Genomic DNA, 15,690 nt, shown 5'->3' with positions numbered 1-15,690 from the left:
ATCGGCAGCTCTGACGGCCAAACACAGACGGCCAAACACAAACACAGATGCCGCTGGCATCACCCACCGTTCTTTTCTCGCCAGCGCGCTCCTTTTTGGCCTGGCGGGTGGGCACATGGGGGGTGCCGCGAGCGGCCAGACCCCCTGCCCCCTGAGGGGAGGCAGCTCGTCGCCGTCTCCCCGTGCCCGCCGTGCCCGGTGGCTGCTGCCAACACCCACCTTCCCACATAGCTGGGAATAGCAGCGAGCCCCGCTTTGGCCTCCACGATCCATGATCCACAGATCGGGAATGAGAGATGATCGGTGTGGATCGTTTAGTCAGGATTGTCACCGGCGCCGATCCACGATCAGCTGGATCGGCAATTTTTTTGGGATCGTGCCCATCTCTACCTGCCACATTTTCTACTATCTCTAGATGTGCCTGAGTTCTTCAGGGAGAAAACAGAGGCAAAAAAGTCATTAAGCCTGTCTGCTTTTTCTCTGTCCTGCACCAGAGTTTCTCCTTCCACACTCAACAGTGGCCCAATTGCCTCTTTTACCTTGCGTTTGCTTCTCACATATCTGTAGAAGCAATCTGATGCTCCTTTTTATGTGCAACAACTGAAGAATGAGTGGGGGAGGGGGTGGAATCAGCAATTAGTTTGCCAATAGTTCTGTTCATGAAAATGTAGATTACCTTAGCAAATTAGCGATGTCCCTGCCCGCTCAGGCTCGCGATGTCCTTCTGCAGTGGCCCTCCGTGCTGAATCCTTTGCCTTGGGCAAAACTCCGTTTCTCACTCTGCAGGGTCCTTTTGCCTCCAAGCCCCTTCTTCCTCTCAGCACTACGTGCCTCGGATGTGTCATTTGAGAAGGCTTGCCTACTCAAAAGGTATTTCCAGGGGAACAAACTTCTCTTGCTCTTTTCAGTAACCAGCGCTGCAGCCCTTTGCAATAACAAATCTATTTTACTAGGCCTTTTTGTACCTTTTTGGCCATTAGCACTTACTTTCTTATGCCACAGATCAGCTTAATGATACAGTTGCCAACCTCCAGTTGGGGGCTGGAAATCTTCTGGCATTACAGAGGTCAGTCCCCCTGGCAAATAAGGCTGCAGTGATCCTTAGGGGGAAACGACAAATGGGACAAATGGTGTACTGATCCTGATCTCAGTTCTAAAACACATTGAGAGAACAGTTAGAGAGAAACACACACAAACACACACACACACACACACACAGATGCTTTGAAGGTAGAATTCAGGCACTTGCCTGCACCCGGGTGCACATCAGAAGTATGGAAAAAATTCTCACTCTTGCCCAGTGGACACAGAGGATCCCAATCTGTACAGGATGATGTGCAAGAAATGTCTGAAAAAAGAGCAAGGCCCGGCACAAGCTACACTTGCTACTTGCTCTTTGCTGGATCCAAGCTGTAAATGTTATGTCCATTTTGAAGGCTCTTCATTATACTTTGCCCTTTCAAAGCAGCTTCAAAAATTGCTGATTATTACACAATAATTGTATTTAAGGAACAGCACCGCTCACTCTTTAGACTACTCTCAGCAGAAGACTAAACAGAACCATTACTTGATGGTGTTTTCAGTGCTCTGCCTAACAAGGCAAAATGTGGCCTTCGTAATGCGCTCTGCGGTTTGCTAGTCCATAGCGGGGGGAGGTCAGGAATCAAAGAATAAACTGTTAAAGATCTCATTATGGTAGAAGTCCTATTTATTGAAAAAAATCAATATATTTGCTATAAAATCTGTAACGGTAATGCAACTGGATACTTGTTCTGGAATGCACAACCCCAAATGTTACCTACCAAATACAATATAGTAACACTGAATGCTTCTATTTACATGTTTATGAAAATTGATGTGCATGTTAAATGAACTCAGAATGGAGAATAGTTACATTAGAAAAATAATATTCTGGATAAAGCATTCTCAAAGAATCCATTCACATTTTTTCAGACCTCTAGCAATAAGGCAAAAGTCCCTGGTACAGCAGATAACTTAATTTACAAAATGCAATAACTGTTCAGACACGTCTTCAAGTTGGCTTTTGGTATATTTTCTCTCACTGTTAAATCACTTTTTTTTTTTAACTAAATGGAAAGACTCTCTGGAACGGAACTTGAGGAAGAGCTACTACATCTGGCATATACATCGCTGGAGCTTAGCAACCGGGAATTCCTCCTGTTTGCTCAGTGAGCTAATCTTAGACGCAGCATATTTTTTAAAAATAATAACAACATCATTGTAGTACCTTTCTTGAGTTTTCATAGGAAACAGACCTGTCGCATTTTAGATTTTTTTTCTTTTTGGAAACTGGCACACAACTACATTTTCACAAGAGGACATCACAAATGCAACTAAAACCAGGCTTGAAGCACTCTGGAAACATGATGGGTGCTGATCCGAATTCTCTCCCTTCCGCATGTTGGTCGGCAAGCCCCTGTCCTGCCTCACAAAGTCTTTCCCCTCCCCAGCCCCATCCTGTCCGCAGTCAAGTGGTTTTAATTCCTTCAAAGGCACAGAACTTCCACCTCTTCTCCAACGTTGCTCCTACTCCAGTGAACTCTTGCTTGAACATGCGTGGAAGCCTCATCAAAAGCATTTCTATTTCATTTGCAGAGATCTGGGAAAGGAGGCAGAAGAAGAACACATCAAAAGACCTTTCTGTGAACTCAGCCCCTTCACACTGGACGTGGCCCATCAGCCCTTGACTGGCCTCTGCCAAGGGCGCGAGAACACTGACAATGACAACGTTTTGCCAAGCCCCTTATGTGTTACAATTACATCTTTGGGGTGGGTGGTGGGTGGGGAGAGACCACAGAAAGAAGGAAGAAAAGGCAGGGGGCGGAGGCAATGGAAGACAAAAGGGAGCACATTTATTTAAATGGAACGGAGATCCACTTTGGCTGGACTGAAGAGTGTTCAGTGGAAGGCTTCACAGGAAAGATGAGTTTTCAGGAGGGAGGGAGAAAGCAGGGCCCCCTTGGGACTGTTTGCGAGTAAGCTCCAGGCATGCTGGGCAGTGTCACTGACAGCCCTGGGCAGTGGAGAGCAGGGGGAAGGCATCTGTCAGTGCAGCAACAGCTGTTGGAGAGAAGTGATGTGGAGCAGTGGTGGAAGGACGTTGTTTATTACAGCAAGCTTCACCACACAGTAACACGTGTGTGTGTGTGTGTGTGGGGGGGTGTATTTTGCATTGGTTTCCAAATGAATGAATGAGGCTTCTGCCTTGGTCACCCTAGGGAAAGGTGCTCACGGGCCACTTGGAATCAGGGATCTGCATGTGGTGATGAGATTTCCTTGTTAAACTTTTTTTGGTATTCAAACTGTCACGTTTTATTATCTCTTGCCTTTGTCTAATAAGTTTCTGTCATTTGGTTCTCAAGCTATTGGTACTCTTTAAGAATGCTGGAAAATGCAGCACTGCTGGACAAGACAACAGCACAGACCTCTGCCTGTTTCAGCATCCGGACTGCTCGGCATTAGGGTCTTACCTGCTGGGGGACTGAAATGTGGCAGCAAAATACTTTTAGGATTTGTACACGAGACTGAAAACTGGGTACCAGGTCACTGCCCTGGAGGGTCACTGGAGCCCTGGAGCAAACTGGCAGAAGGGGCACACCAATCACTGTGTGTTTAAAGGGTTAGGGGGATTTCTCATTCCATGACCGCACATCCCAGGAATGAGCCGTACGCTGACACCCAGAAGTTTCCTTCAACACTGTATTTTGATCACCCACAACCTATTAATTGTTTAATAAAACCAGACTTTAACAATAAATGCAATTATAATTTTTGAAACAATGACAGTGTAGAACAAAGAATTCGACTAACCCTGGAGTCCAGCTGCTGCATGTAGGACCAAAGATACTCTATATTAGCTCCAAACGGATGGACGTGAAGGAATGTAGAGATGATACCTGTGTTGAAACACATGCAGAGAACATACGGTTTCCCTAGGGCAGAACAGGACATGCCAAACAAAACAGTGTTTCCATATAACAGGACCGACTGGCCTTCCATGTTGTAACTCCTGTATTTCTTAAACAGTCCAACAAGAAAAACACATGTTAACACAATTCTTCACCTTCAGGAATGACAGCACTCCGTAACTAAGTGCCCAAGATGACGGAGATTTCAAAACAAAGACTAGCTGGACGAATGTGTCTCAGCTCCCAATTTTATGCTTGATTTATTAATGAAAATTGTAGGCATTGGAATGATAAAATTGCTGCTTTTTTCTCCTTCAGTGGCTCTTGTCATGAAAATGTTGGATATCTACTACATCTAAAATTGCACTGTCTCAACTTTTCTTAATAATTTCAGCATGGTTTGTGTTTGATCCAGATTAGCTACCATATGAAAACACTGTTTTCCCATGCAGCTGTCTTGGTTTTTCCCTCAGTCTGTCTTTATTGCAACCTATAAGGTAATGTCAACATTATAATGGATAACTTCTGTATTCTTGGCAAGGACTGAAATTGTACAAAGTATTACCCACACACACTTCCATGTTTATCTTTGCAGCTCCCGTCATTCATTCATTCATTCATTCATTCATTCATTCATTCATTCATTCATGGGAACCCACATTGTTTTCCTCCTAGTTGAAAGATGAGGTACTGAGAAAGCTGATTTGTGTGTGTGCGCGCGCGCGCGCATACACACACACACACACACACGAGTGTACTGCAGGCAGGGCTGCCGGATCTTCTCTGCACAGGTTCCCCCACCCTGTACACCTGTCAGAGAAAACTCAGGCCATCAAGTCAGAGGACTTGTGCTATTTTGCTGTGCCAAAGCAAGATGGCAGCTCTTCTAGAATTCATTCGATTCTGGGCCCGGCAACAGAAGTCTCCCCAACACGGCCTGGTTTCCTTTTTGATTTACAAGATAGTACGATTTGGTAATGGGGGGGATTCCCCATTATGATCGCCATAGACCAACCACTGCCTGGCGAAGGTAAACTCAAGGGCACTGGGAACCTCTGCAAGGGGCGGTGGGGGGAGGTCAAGATGGCTGATGGATCTGGGTGACTTCCTGCTGTCTCTTGGGGAGGAAGCAGGTGGGCAGAGGGCAAGATGAAAACACGTGGAAGGGACGTAAGTGAACACAGGTGGTGGATCATTATTGCACCCACTCTGTGGGTGATGACAAAGCTCAGTGCTGTCCGATGGAATTTTTCCTAGGTGTGTGGAGACTCTTACCCCAAGTTCCTGAAGATGTTGACCTGGAAAATGCACAAGCCAGCTGCTGCTGTTTTGCAGTGCATTTTGCAGATAAAATTCATTGCCTCTGCCTTGCCTCAGATGTCATGACTGTTTCAGTTAAATCTCAGGATGCTACTGGAGCACAGTCACGTCCTAGTGCCATGGATAAAGTTCAGTTGGTGAGCCTGATGAAGTGGACATGCTGCTTAGAAGCATGTGGGCTTGACCCTCAGAAGTACTCAGGCTTGACCCTGGCCCTTTGAGGCTGGGGTGGGTTGGTTGAGTGGGTCCTCTCTATGGGAGGGTGTAGTTCTGACAGCTTCAAAACAGGCTATTATGAGACCTTTCCAGGAGGAGGTGTCCCTGGATCTGAAGGTCCTAAATAACTAGGACCCAGTGGCCAAATTCCATTCTTGGACAAGGCGATCAAGTGGGTGGCGATTATGTAGGTTCTGGCAGATTTGGAGAAGACAGATTATCTTCACCCATTTCAATCAGGATCCAGGACTGGGGGCTTGGGACAGAAATGGCCTTGTCGCCCTGACTAAAGGATGACAGAAGGAGTGTGTTAGTCTTGATTATCTGGGCCCTTTTGACAGCTTTCAGCAGCGTAGACTGTGGTATCCTTCAGGTCGGCAGTAGGAAGCTCTCTGCGATGGCGATTCCTCTTTTACTTGGCTGACTGATCCCAGAAGATGGTGCTGGGGAAGCCCTGCTCAACCCCAGGGCATTAAGCTATGGGATCGCACAAGGATCCTTCTTGTCCCCCATGCTGAGAGAGAACAGCTGGGGATGTGGAGTGAGGCGCCGAGGTGTCACCGATATGCAGTTGACACCTGGTAATCAAGTGGGTCTGTGGAACTCCTGAACAGGTGCCTGTTCAGGATAATAGGAAGGCAAGAGAAAAGATGAGAGCCAAACCAAAACTAAATCCAGTGAACGGAGGTGCTGCTAGCCAACGGCAAAGCTGCTCGAGGGCTAAGGAGCCAGTCCCTTCTGTAGAGCTGCACTCTCTCTTAATGAGAGGATTCATTCTGAGGCTGCTGCTGGATCCTGGGCTCTGGTTTGAGGCTCTGGCCTCCTTCACTTTTATCAGCTGTGGCTAGAACACCAGACACATTTGTCCCTTGAAGAGTGTGGTTTGGCCACAGTGATCCATGCTCTAATCACATCCAGGTTAGACTATGGGGGGCTGCCAATGAAAACTGTCTGGAAACTTCAAGAAGCCCAAAATGTGGCCACAAGTCTATTGTCAGGGGCATGATACCGGGATTGTCTCTGCCCTGTGAAGGAAGATGTGCACCAGCGGCCCATCTATTTCTGGACACAATTCAAAGTGCTTTCCTGAGATGCCCTATACAACTTGGGGCTGGATTACTTGAAGGGCCACCTCCTCTTGTGCCGCCCAGCCCACCATTTAAGATCTGCTTTCTGTGCCCCTCTGCAGAGGCGAGACGGGGATTTTTCAGTGGTGGCATCTCATCTGCGGGACACTCTCCCTGTTGAGGCTCATCTCTCATCTACTTACTGTCCTTAGGTGCCAAGCCAACGCGATGCCAGACGAGCTTCCTGCATGTCTGCCGTGCCTTAGCTACTTGGCTGAGTTCCTGAACGGAGGTAGGATTTCAGTGTGCTACTGGGATTGGGGGGAGGGGAAGACGGTGTGAACCGCCACTAGCTCCTGCCGCCTTATCCGTCTTCCTGCTACGTCCGAGAAGGGACGGCCTTGAGGAACTCTTCTCACCGGACAGACTAACTGTTCCCCGCCTGAAAGCTCTGCACCAAAACTAACGGCCCCGGCTTGGGGGAAGGGGGGGGAAGGGGGGGTGTAACAATTGATGCTTCGCTTTGTACCAGCATTCCTGTCAATGCCTTGTTGGAGTCATGAACTTGTGATCCAATAATAAAGAGCTTTAACTCAGACAGCCTGGTCTGGGGGGTGGGGTGGGGGGGTCACCTGTCAGAACCTGACATACATTTACTTTCCCCCAGGCTTTTATCTAAGGGGCTTTATCCTGTTATTTAGCTGTTTACACTCTACTTAAAGCCTCAGGACTGTTTTAAGGATATTTTGGGATGTTTTTTATTTCCTGGTACATTCTTAATGTTTAATAATATTAATCATGTATGTTGTAGTTTTTATGATTTTATGGTATTGTTTTTACTTCTGAGTGGCCTCCAGCAGGTCTCTGGAGAGACAACAAATAAGTAAATAACATGACTAAGTCAGGAGAAATGATATCCCTGGTTTTATTAAGGCCCTCCAAGTTACCACAGCAAACAGAGCTGAATGTATTCATGACAGCACATGGCTGCCTGCATTTTAATCAAGAGCGTCCTCTTGGACCTTGCTGACAATCTTTCCCCTGCTCCCTACACAGAAAACGTTTAGCCAAAAACTGACCTGGTTCTCCTCTATGGGAACCTCCTTAGTAGTACAAAGTCCATGGCTAATACCACAGTGTTTCCTTTTCCTGTGGCATCCAATATAACCACAAGTTATTCGCTTTTTGTTCACCCCTCCAGCAGTGATGGGAAACAGGTGCAACGACGCCTGTCCCATGCCACTCCTTGCTTGCCATGGGTCAATGCTGTGGTCAGAAATGGAGCCGCCACCTTACCTATCAACAGGGCTTCTTTCTCTGATTTTAGTGGTTGGCTTCGCTTCTCAGAATTTTTTTCTCTATCTTGGTTGACCAATGGTACTGTCATCACATTGATTTCCTATAAAGTTTAAAAACAAAACTAAATAAAACAGGTGTTTACGTAGAATTCATCCATTCAAACACGTATTGCAAGCATTTTTCATTTCTATAAAAAAGATCATTACTTCAATTCACAGCTCTGCACAAGACAATTATAAAGTATCGATCTGTTTCCTGAAGCTCTGCATTCCCAATTGAACAAAATGTCAGCATTGTCCTTCCCTTCCCTTTATCAGAAATGACTGAGGAAGGTTCAGATGGAACGATAAGGACAGGCTTTTCTGATTGGACGTTTCCCCAACCAATGAAATTAAAGTCTGACAGTCGCCACAAAAGAAGAATAAAACAATTTCATGCATATTGCATTTGTTTCATTCAGTGTTCTTGTAGCAGGAAAAAGAATAGGTAGACTTTGAACAAACCCCACTTTTTAAACAGGATGATAACTCCTCAGATGTCAAGGACCACCACAGGAGCTTCTGGCATTTCAGAACTCAACAGGTGCCCTCTGGATTGTACATGAGTTGAGAAGGACAGAGTGGCCCCAGAGTTGCTTTTCAGGACCCAGGCAGTGATCTTCAAATGATGGCTGCTCCATCATGTCCAGTATGACCCTCAGTGAATGTAACTCTAACATATTTATGACATTTTTGCAAAACCAAGTTGTCCCAGCAAATCCAACATCCACCAAAAGGGCACTCGTAAAAATGCCATCGAGCAGGCAGGCAAAGACAGCCCACCAATTATGGGCTGTGGCCAGCCAGGCATCCAATAACTCCCCGTCCCCCGCCCCCGCACTTAGAGGGCTGCTCTGCATGGCTGATGGGTGGCATTCTGCTGGGGGGACCTTATTGCCCCAGGATCCAGCTCCTGGGGCAGGGTAAAGAAGGAGGGCTAATTCATGCCTTTACTTGAGTTAAAATGTATTTTATTTTCAGCCATTTGTCCTCAAGGTAAGGTATACAGAATTGTTTATTTTAAAAAAAATTATGCTGGTAAGGAAAATGATGAATGAGTAGGGTGCGCTTTGGCTCTGTCCCCCCTTACCGTTCTTCCTTCAAACATGTTAAGTCTGGCTTAGCCTTTCACCGGAAGAAAAATCGTTCTAGTTTTGCAAAGAGAGATTGGATGGTCCCTTCATGCATGGTCAGCAACAACAGCTTTACAAAACCTGTTTAATAGGAAGCTCTCTCTGTGCACTTCACGGAACTGCATTTAGAGACAGAAGGTAAATCAAATAACACGTTCCTTGCCTGGAAGGAAAGATGGCGCAAGAGTCCAGGTCATGTTAGCAACAGTGACAAATAAACGCCAGCTCCAGAAAAAGGTTATGGCTTCAGAAGCAGGACATGAGTGCTGTAAGGGTCATGAACTCATAAGGTTTACAGAAGCCTCCCATGGCAATGATTTTTACAAGGCTTGCTTCCCCCAAAGAAAATAATGGTAGGGACATGCTGTTCAGTTTACAAGCGCATCAATCAAGTGGCCAAGACCAGCGGAGGGATTCAGAGAACCGCCGGCGGAACATCAGATGGAGCTGCGATTGGCCGCGTCAGCAGACCAAGCTGCTTCAGGATGCAATGCTTAAAGGAGAGGACGGATAAGCATGACTCCCGTCCAGGTGCAGGAATAATTTCCAATCCCACTTTTCTTAAAAGCGACATTTCCACAAGAAATGTCAAAGCACATCCTTTTTTTCCAAAGTCACTACGAAAAGTTTTGACATAGTATTAGGCACTAGTCATCATAGGTGTAAACTACCAGGGGGGAGGGGGGCTGAGGGGCTCAAGACCCCTCGGATTTGGCTGGGGGGGGCAACCAGTGACAAACTCACACGAGGGACTCAGTTACAATGGCAGATGAAGCACAGGACTGTCCACCCTTCCTGTTTTATCATATTACAATTTCCATTACTCTTTGGGCTGTGTTCCTGTTTTTTGCTTGTATGTCTTTGTTTGTTTATTAAGAATTTATAATTTAAAAAAGGAATTGTGTTTTATATAAACAATTTACAAATAAATGTTACAGAAGAATTAAGAGACTCTGACGGAAGATATATGATTTTGAAAATCAGGCTCCTGGAAGGCAAAATTTACACACTAGTAACGATATATGCACCAAACAATGCAAGACAATGATTATGAAAATGTTTTCCAATCCATTTTTGATTTTCAAGAAGTTAATGATCTTCAGAGACATGAATGGGGTAATGGATCTAAAAAAACGATAGGCGAAAAAACCCAAAGACGGCAAACTTCCCCAAAATGTGTTTAATTATATGGAAATGTTACAATTGGAAGATGCTTGGAGGATCAAAAATCTGAATACTGGAGATTATACTTTCTTTTCTGACAGACACCAAACATATTCAAGGATTGATATGTGCTGGATATTAAAAAAAACCTGAGTTATTTATATTGTTTATTATATTATATGTCTACTCTTTCTTTTCTTTTTCTATTGATGTAATTATAATTGGATATCATTTTTATTTCATTTTCTCTGTTCTGCTTATATTTATAAAAATAAATTTTATATAAAAAAGAATTTATACACTGCCTTAAAATACCTATGGCTATGGCCCACACTAAGTAGCTGAATCCTTAACCTTGGCTGGCTGCACCCACTTTCAATGTAGCAACAGTCAGACTGCAAGGTCTCTGTTGGACATAATTGCAACATAATTGCTTGACTCCAATTTACATTTGGAAAACAAAACAATGGCCTATGGACTGGAAACCCTCAGTCTACATTACAATTCCCAAAAGAGGGGATGCCAAAGAGTGCAACAACTATTGGACTATCACGTTAATTTCCCACACAAGTAATGTGATGCTCAAAATTCTAAAGCAAAGACTCTTAACATATATGGTACGAGAAATACCAGATGTTCAAGCTGGATCCAGAAAAGGAAGAGGCACCAGAGATCACATTGCACCAGAGATCACGATGGCTAATGGAACATACCAGGGAATTTCTGAAGAAAATCAGCCTGTGTTTTATAGATTACAGAAAAGCTTTTGACTGTGTGGATCATGAAAACTATGGAGAGGGTTAAAAGAAATGAGGGTGCTACAACATCTGATTGCTTGATGTGCAACCTGTACTCTGGACAAGAGGCTACTGTCAGGACAGAATGTGGGGAAACGGAATGATTTCCAGTTGGCACAGGTGTCAGACGATGCATATTATTACCTCTCTACTTGTTCAACCTCTATGCAGAAAATATCATAAGGAAAGCTGGGTTAGATCTTAGAAGAAGGTGGAGTGAAAATTCGTGGAAGAAACATTAACAATCTGAGATATGCAGATGTCATCACCTTACTGGCAGAAAATAGTGAAGACTTGAAATGACTGCTGATGAAGGTTAAAGGAGAAAGAGCCAAAGCAGGATTACAACTGAACATCAAGAAGAGAAAAGTAATGACTACTGAGGAATTACACAATTTTACAGTTGAGAATGAGGAAATTGAAATGGTACAAAATTTTCTATTCCTTGGCGCAATCATCAACCAACAGGCAGACTGCAATGAAGAAATCAGAAGAAGATTGAGACTTGGAAGAGCAGCTGTGAGGGAGCTAGAGAAGATCCTTAAAGATAAAGATGTCTCTCTGGGGACCAAAATCATTCCCCATTACTATGTATGGATGTGAAAGTTAGACACTGAAGAAAGCTGATAGAAAGGAAATTGATTCATTTGAAATGTGGTGCTGGAGGAGAGTTTTGCAGATACCATGAACATCCAAAAAGACAAATAAGTGGGTTCTAGATCAAATCAAGCCTGAATTCTCCCTAGAAGCTAAAATGACAAAACTGAGGCTATTGTACTTTGGTTACATCATGAGAAGACAGGATTCTCTGGAAAAGTCAATAATGCTAGAAAAAGTGGAAGGCAGCAGGAAAAGAGGAAGACCTAAAACGAAGTGGCCTGACTCAATAAAAGAAGCCACATCCTCCAGTTTGCAGGATATGAGCAAGTCTGTTAATGATAGGACGTTATGGAGAGCTTTCATTCACAGGGTCACCATAGGTCAGAGGTGACTTGACGCCACATAACAAGAAGAAGAAGAAGAAGACTCCACTTGTAATGCTGTCCCTTTCTTCAGGTTTCAGAGGGGGAGAAACCAGAGAGTTAGAAAGATAGACAGTCTGGGCATGTTTACTGTTTACTCCTTTACTGCCCTAAACTATCCTTTGATGTGTAGATTGCTAATCTCAGGGCTTCCTCCTCAGGAATAGACTGGTAGATAGGAATCTATCTCTCCACTTTCCTATCAAAGTATGGAGTTTCTATAATAAAGAACTCTTACTTCTTTTCTTAAACTACAGCAAGTACACGTTTGTTATTTTCTCTTCCTCTTTCACACTCACACCAGCCAGCACATTTTCTCTGCAATCAATGCTACTCTGTTAAGGACCAGTTTCTGTTCATTTTAATAGGGAAAAAGTGAGTCTGTGTTTTATTTTACTTTTCAGTTACGTTATCATTACATTGTATTTTGAAAATGGAAGACTGGGAAATGGTAGACCGTACGTTTCCTTGTTGAAATAGGTTTGTTCATTTGTTTGCTTGCTGGGTTTTTTTTTTTTGCCGGGTGTGAGAGAACAGTTAGTTTTTTCATGGTAGTGTGTCTGTTGTGGGGGGGGGCTGCTTCAGCCATTCCTAAGTTCAGTTTTTATTCCATTTTTGAATGGAGAGATGGTATCTATTGCAGAAAAGGACAATTGCTAAAATGGCAGCCTGAGCGCTGTCTCTCTGAAACAATGAGAAAGCCCATCTGCATGAACAAGATGAAGGGGATGCATATCAGAGGCCTTTTTAAAATTTCCTTTTGCCCTGTGCACAGTCCAGAGAGAACATTGCCAAGGAAAGTGCACTTAATTATGTGATTTTGTTAATAATATGTTCTGAATGTCTGTGTTTTTAAGGTGGAGTTTTTAAGCAGTGTGCTAAGAAAGCAAGATATATAAGGTAGTAGGATTTTATGTATCTTGTGCTTGTACTCACTTATAGGGTATGAGTTTGAAATGAAAAGGAGATTGTTACTACTCTGCACAGCAACTGTTTTGTATTCTGCCCTGGTTCAGACGTCAACCACGCATTTACCAAATGAAGGCATCTGTGATGCCACAATTTAGTAAATTTCAGTACTAAGTCACCCTTATGAATAAAGGCAGAATCAAGACTGTAAATGAACGTCCAGGAAAACTTAAAAAATGTTCCCCTACAGGCTTTTCTATGTTGCCTTTCTTAGTGTCAAAATTGTGACCATTAGTTTGTCCTATACATATGGTATGTATATTTGTAGATCTTAAAGCAACTATCCTAAAAGTGAATTTCTAAAACAGGATACAGCAGGAGATTGCTGAGATAGCATTATAACCACTAGCCAACTCCCACCTTTTCCTAGGTTTGGCAAAGCTCAGGGGTGTTGTTAGGGGGGTCCCCACGGGTGCCCGGGTCCCCATAAATTTGTGGGGAGCCCCTCCCTAAATCCCCATGGCCCCACCTCCATAGATAGTGGCAATGGAAGCCTCTCCCAGTGATGTCATTGGCTCCTCCCTATGATGTCACTGGGCCCCCGGTTCTTTTAAGGACCTGATATAGCAACGCCCCTGGCCCAGCCTCAGCCTCCCCCCCTGGGAAATTGGAAAGTCTACGCTCCTGCTAGTCATACAAACATTTGTCACATGGCTTGGGGCCAAAATATGCTATTTTGCCTCTTTGACTTAAATAAGACTCTTCCATTGAGAATAAAAGCAGCTCATGGCAGGCAGAAAAGCTTTGATCTAAATATTGTTGCTGCTAGGAAGGGCTTCGGGAGTGTTCTCTGTGCTCTTTTCTCAGCTCTGGCACTTGTTTAGCTCATATGTTCTAAGTGCACAGCAGTGCGAACTGCCTGAAACATGTGAAACAACATTCCATGGTCAGTGAAATGGCTGAGCAATCTGAGGACAGAACTGCGCTTTCCCAGGTGCAAATCAATGGGCTCTGAAAGCACGAAAACTGCTCTAACAGATGTGCAGAAAGACCTCGCATGGTGCAGCGCTCTAACAGCCTGCAGAATCAGGTTGGTATCATTCTGGATGTCTTTGTTCTCTGCATTTCTCTCGCCAATCCCTTTCAACAGCTCCTTCTGTCTGCGCCACCCCACAGAGAGATCCTATCTGTGGTGGCCCCATGCCAGAGTATTTTCAGTTGTTGCTCTGACACTCTGGAACAGGTTGCCAATGGGGGCAAGATATATTTCCTCTGTTTGGCTTTCAAGAGACGGTGTAAAACCTGTGCTGTCTCAAAAAGCTTCTGTTTGATTACTATTTGCTTTTATGGCTCTCGACCCCTGTCATGGACAGGGGCTGTAAGTGGCTGCCTTTCACTAGAAATGTGGTGCTGTTTTGATGGTGTTACGTCTTGTGGGTGCATCAGCACATTACTGCGAACTGCCTTGGGCCCACTGGGTGGGGAAAGGCAGCATGTAAACATTTGAATAAATCAGTAGTGCTCCTATGGTGCCAACCTTGAATTAATAATAAATAATAAACGATAATAAAAGGATGTGTGTCCCCATCTGTTTGTTTCCAGTAGGTGTAACACATCAGAAAATAAAGTCAGGAGTTCCAAAATTGGCCACCATCTTTAGGATAATCATGGGAGTTGCAGAGCCAAAAGTGACGGGAACCAGAGCAGCCCGGCCCAGATTAGCTCCGGAACATCCCTCTGCAATGGACGCAGCAATGGACCTTCTAGAAGCCAGGAGGGTGGAGGCAGCACAGACGTGGGGTGGGGGTGGGGATGGGACACAAAACAAACCTTCGGACCAGCTGGCCAATTACAAGATCTTCTTGAGCATGAAGTTCATCATAATAACACTCTAGAGGAAGCAGAAGTTGTAGAGTCACCTAAAAAGTTATGAAATCTGTTTGCTACTTTGCTACAAGTTCGTGCCATTTCAAATCTTTATCATCTATGGGATGTATATATACAGAACTTCTTTCAGATGATATTTTGAAACAAGCCAGAATATAAAATCTGGATATAGAAACGATGCAATTTTTAATACAGCACTTAATGACTGACGATTATGGGGGACTTCCGGTTTGGGATTCATGGAGGTCTAACGCAGCTCCATTTGCGGAGCTGACCGGACTGCCGTTTTAACCGGCCGGAGGGGTGAAAATAACCCGCGGCCGACTGCTCTCAGGCGGGGAGCAGGCAAAGAACGCTCAAGACCCTAGGGTGAGCTAGATCTCGGATGAGGGGGGGCTCTACTCAAGGAGTCTCCCCCTCAATCCTTGAGGTCCCACCTTGCGACGGGTCGGCTATAATCTCTGCGGCAGTTCTGGGGCCAATTCGGCTGGCATAAGACCTACATACCCAAGCTTCGATCGGGGAGGGAAGTCGAGAGGAGAATTTAAGATCGAAACAGCGATTACAACCCGAGAAAGTTGAAGAGAAGGTAAAGATCGCTATCTCTTGAAACGGGACAGATTGATAAAAACAGAGAGGAAAGAAAGTAGATTTTTAAACTGCAACAGACTAGTGAAAAGGAGGTGAAGACTCGGCAGGAGTTGTATTTTAAAAGAGACTAAATTTAAAGAAGTTATTGCAAAAATCGGACTATTGTTTTGAATACCTGTGGTTTTGGAGCTGTGGGAAAAAGACACCATCGCGAGACCTGCTGTGGGAAGACGGGAGACAGGAAGTGCGTAACAACAATAGAGTGGCTGGAGGGAAGCGGCCCTTGCCGACGGACAGGAAGTAGGGAATCGCCATTTT

General features: G+C 44.5%; 1 protein-coding gene across 4 annotated transcripts in view; it reads right to left on the bottom strand.

The window, feature by feature from the left end:
• Positions 1–1,702: 1,702 nt before the first annotated feature.
• The window catches only part of ENOX1 (ecto-NOX disulfide-thiol exchanger 1), a 281,697-nt gene continuing 267,709 nt past the window's right edge, over positions 1,703–15,690 (bottom strand). For all 4 annotated transcript variants that reach the window (XM_054973854.1, XM_054973857.1, XM_054973856.1 and 1 more), the window contains exons 13-15: positions 7,829–7,931; positions 3,832–3,917; positions 1,703–2,620 (exon numbers count right to left, since the gene is read on the bottom strand). In XM_054973854.1, coding sequence (XP_054829829.1) covers positions 2,489–2,620; positions 3,832–3,917; positions 7,829–7,931 — 321 coding nt within the window. In that variant the 3' untranslated portion in view covers positions 1,703–2,488. The remainder of the gene's footprint in view (positions 2,621–3,831; positions 3,918–7,828; positions 7,932–15,690) is intronic.

This window comes from Eublepharis macularius, chromosome 3 (assembly GCF_028583425.1).
Source record: "Eublepharis macularius isolate TG4126 chromosome 3, MPM_Emac_v1.0, whole genome shotgun sequence".
Lineage (NCBI taxonomy): Eukaryota > Metazoa > Chordata > Lepidosauria > Squamata > Eublepharidae > Eublepharis > Eublepharis macularius.
This window is presented reverse-complemented; position numbering and strand designations above follow the sequence as displayed.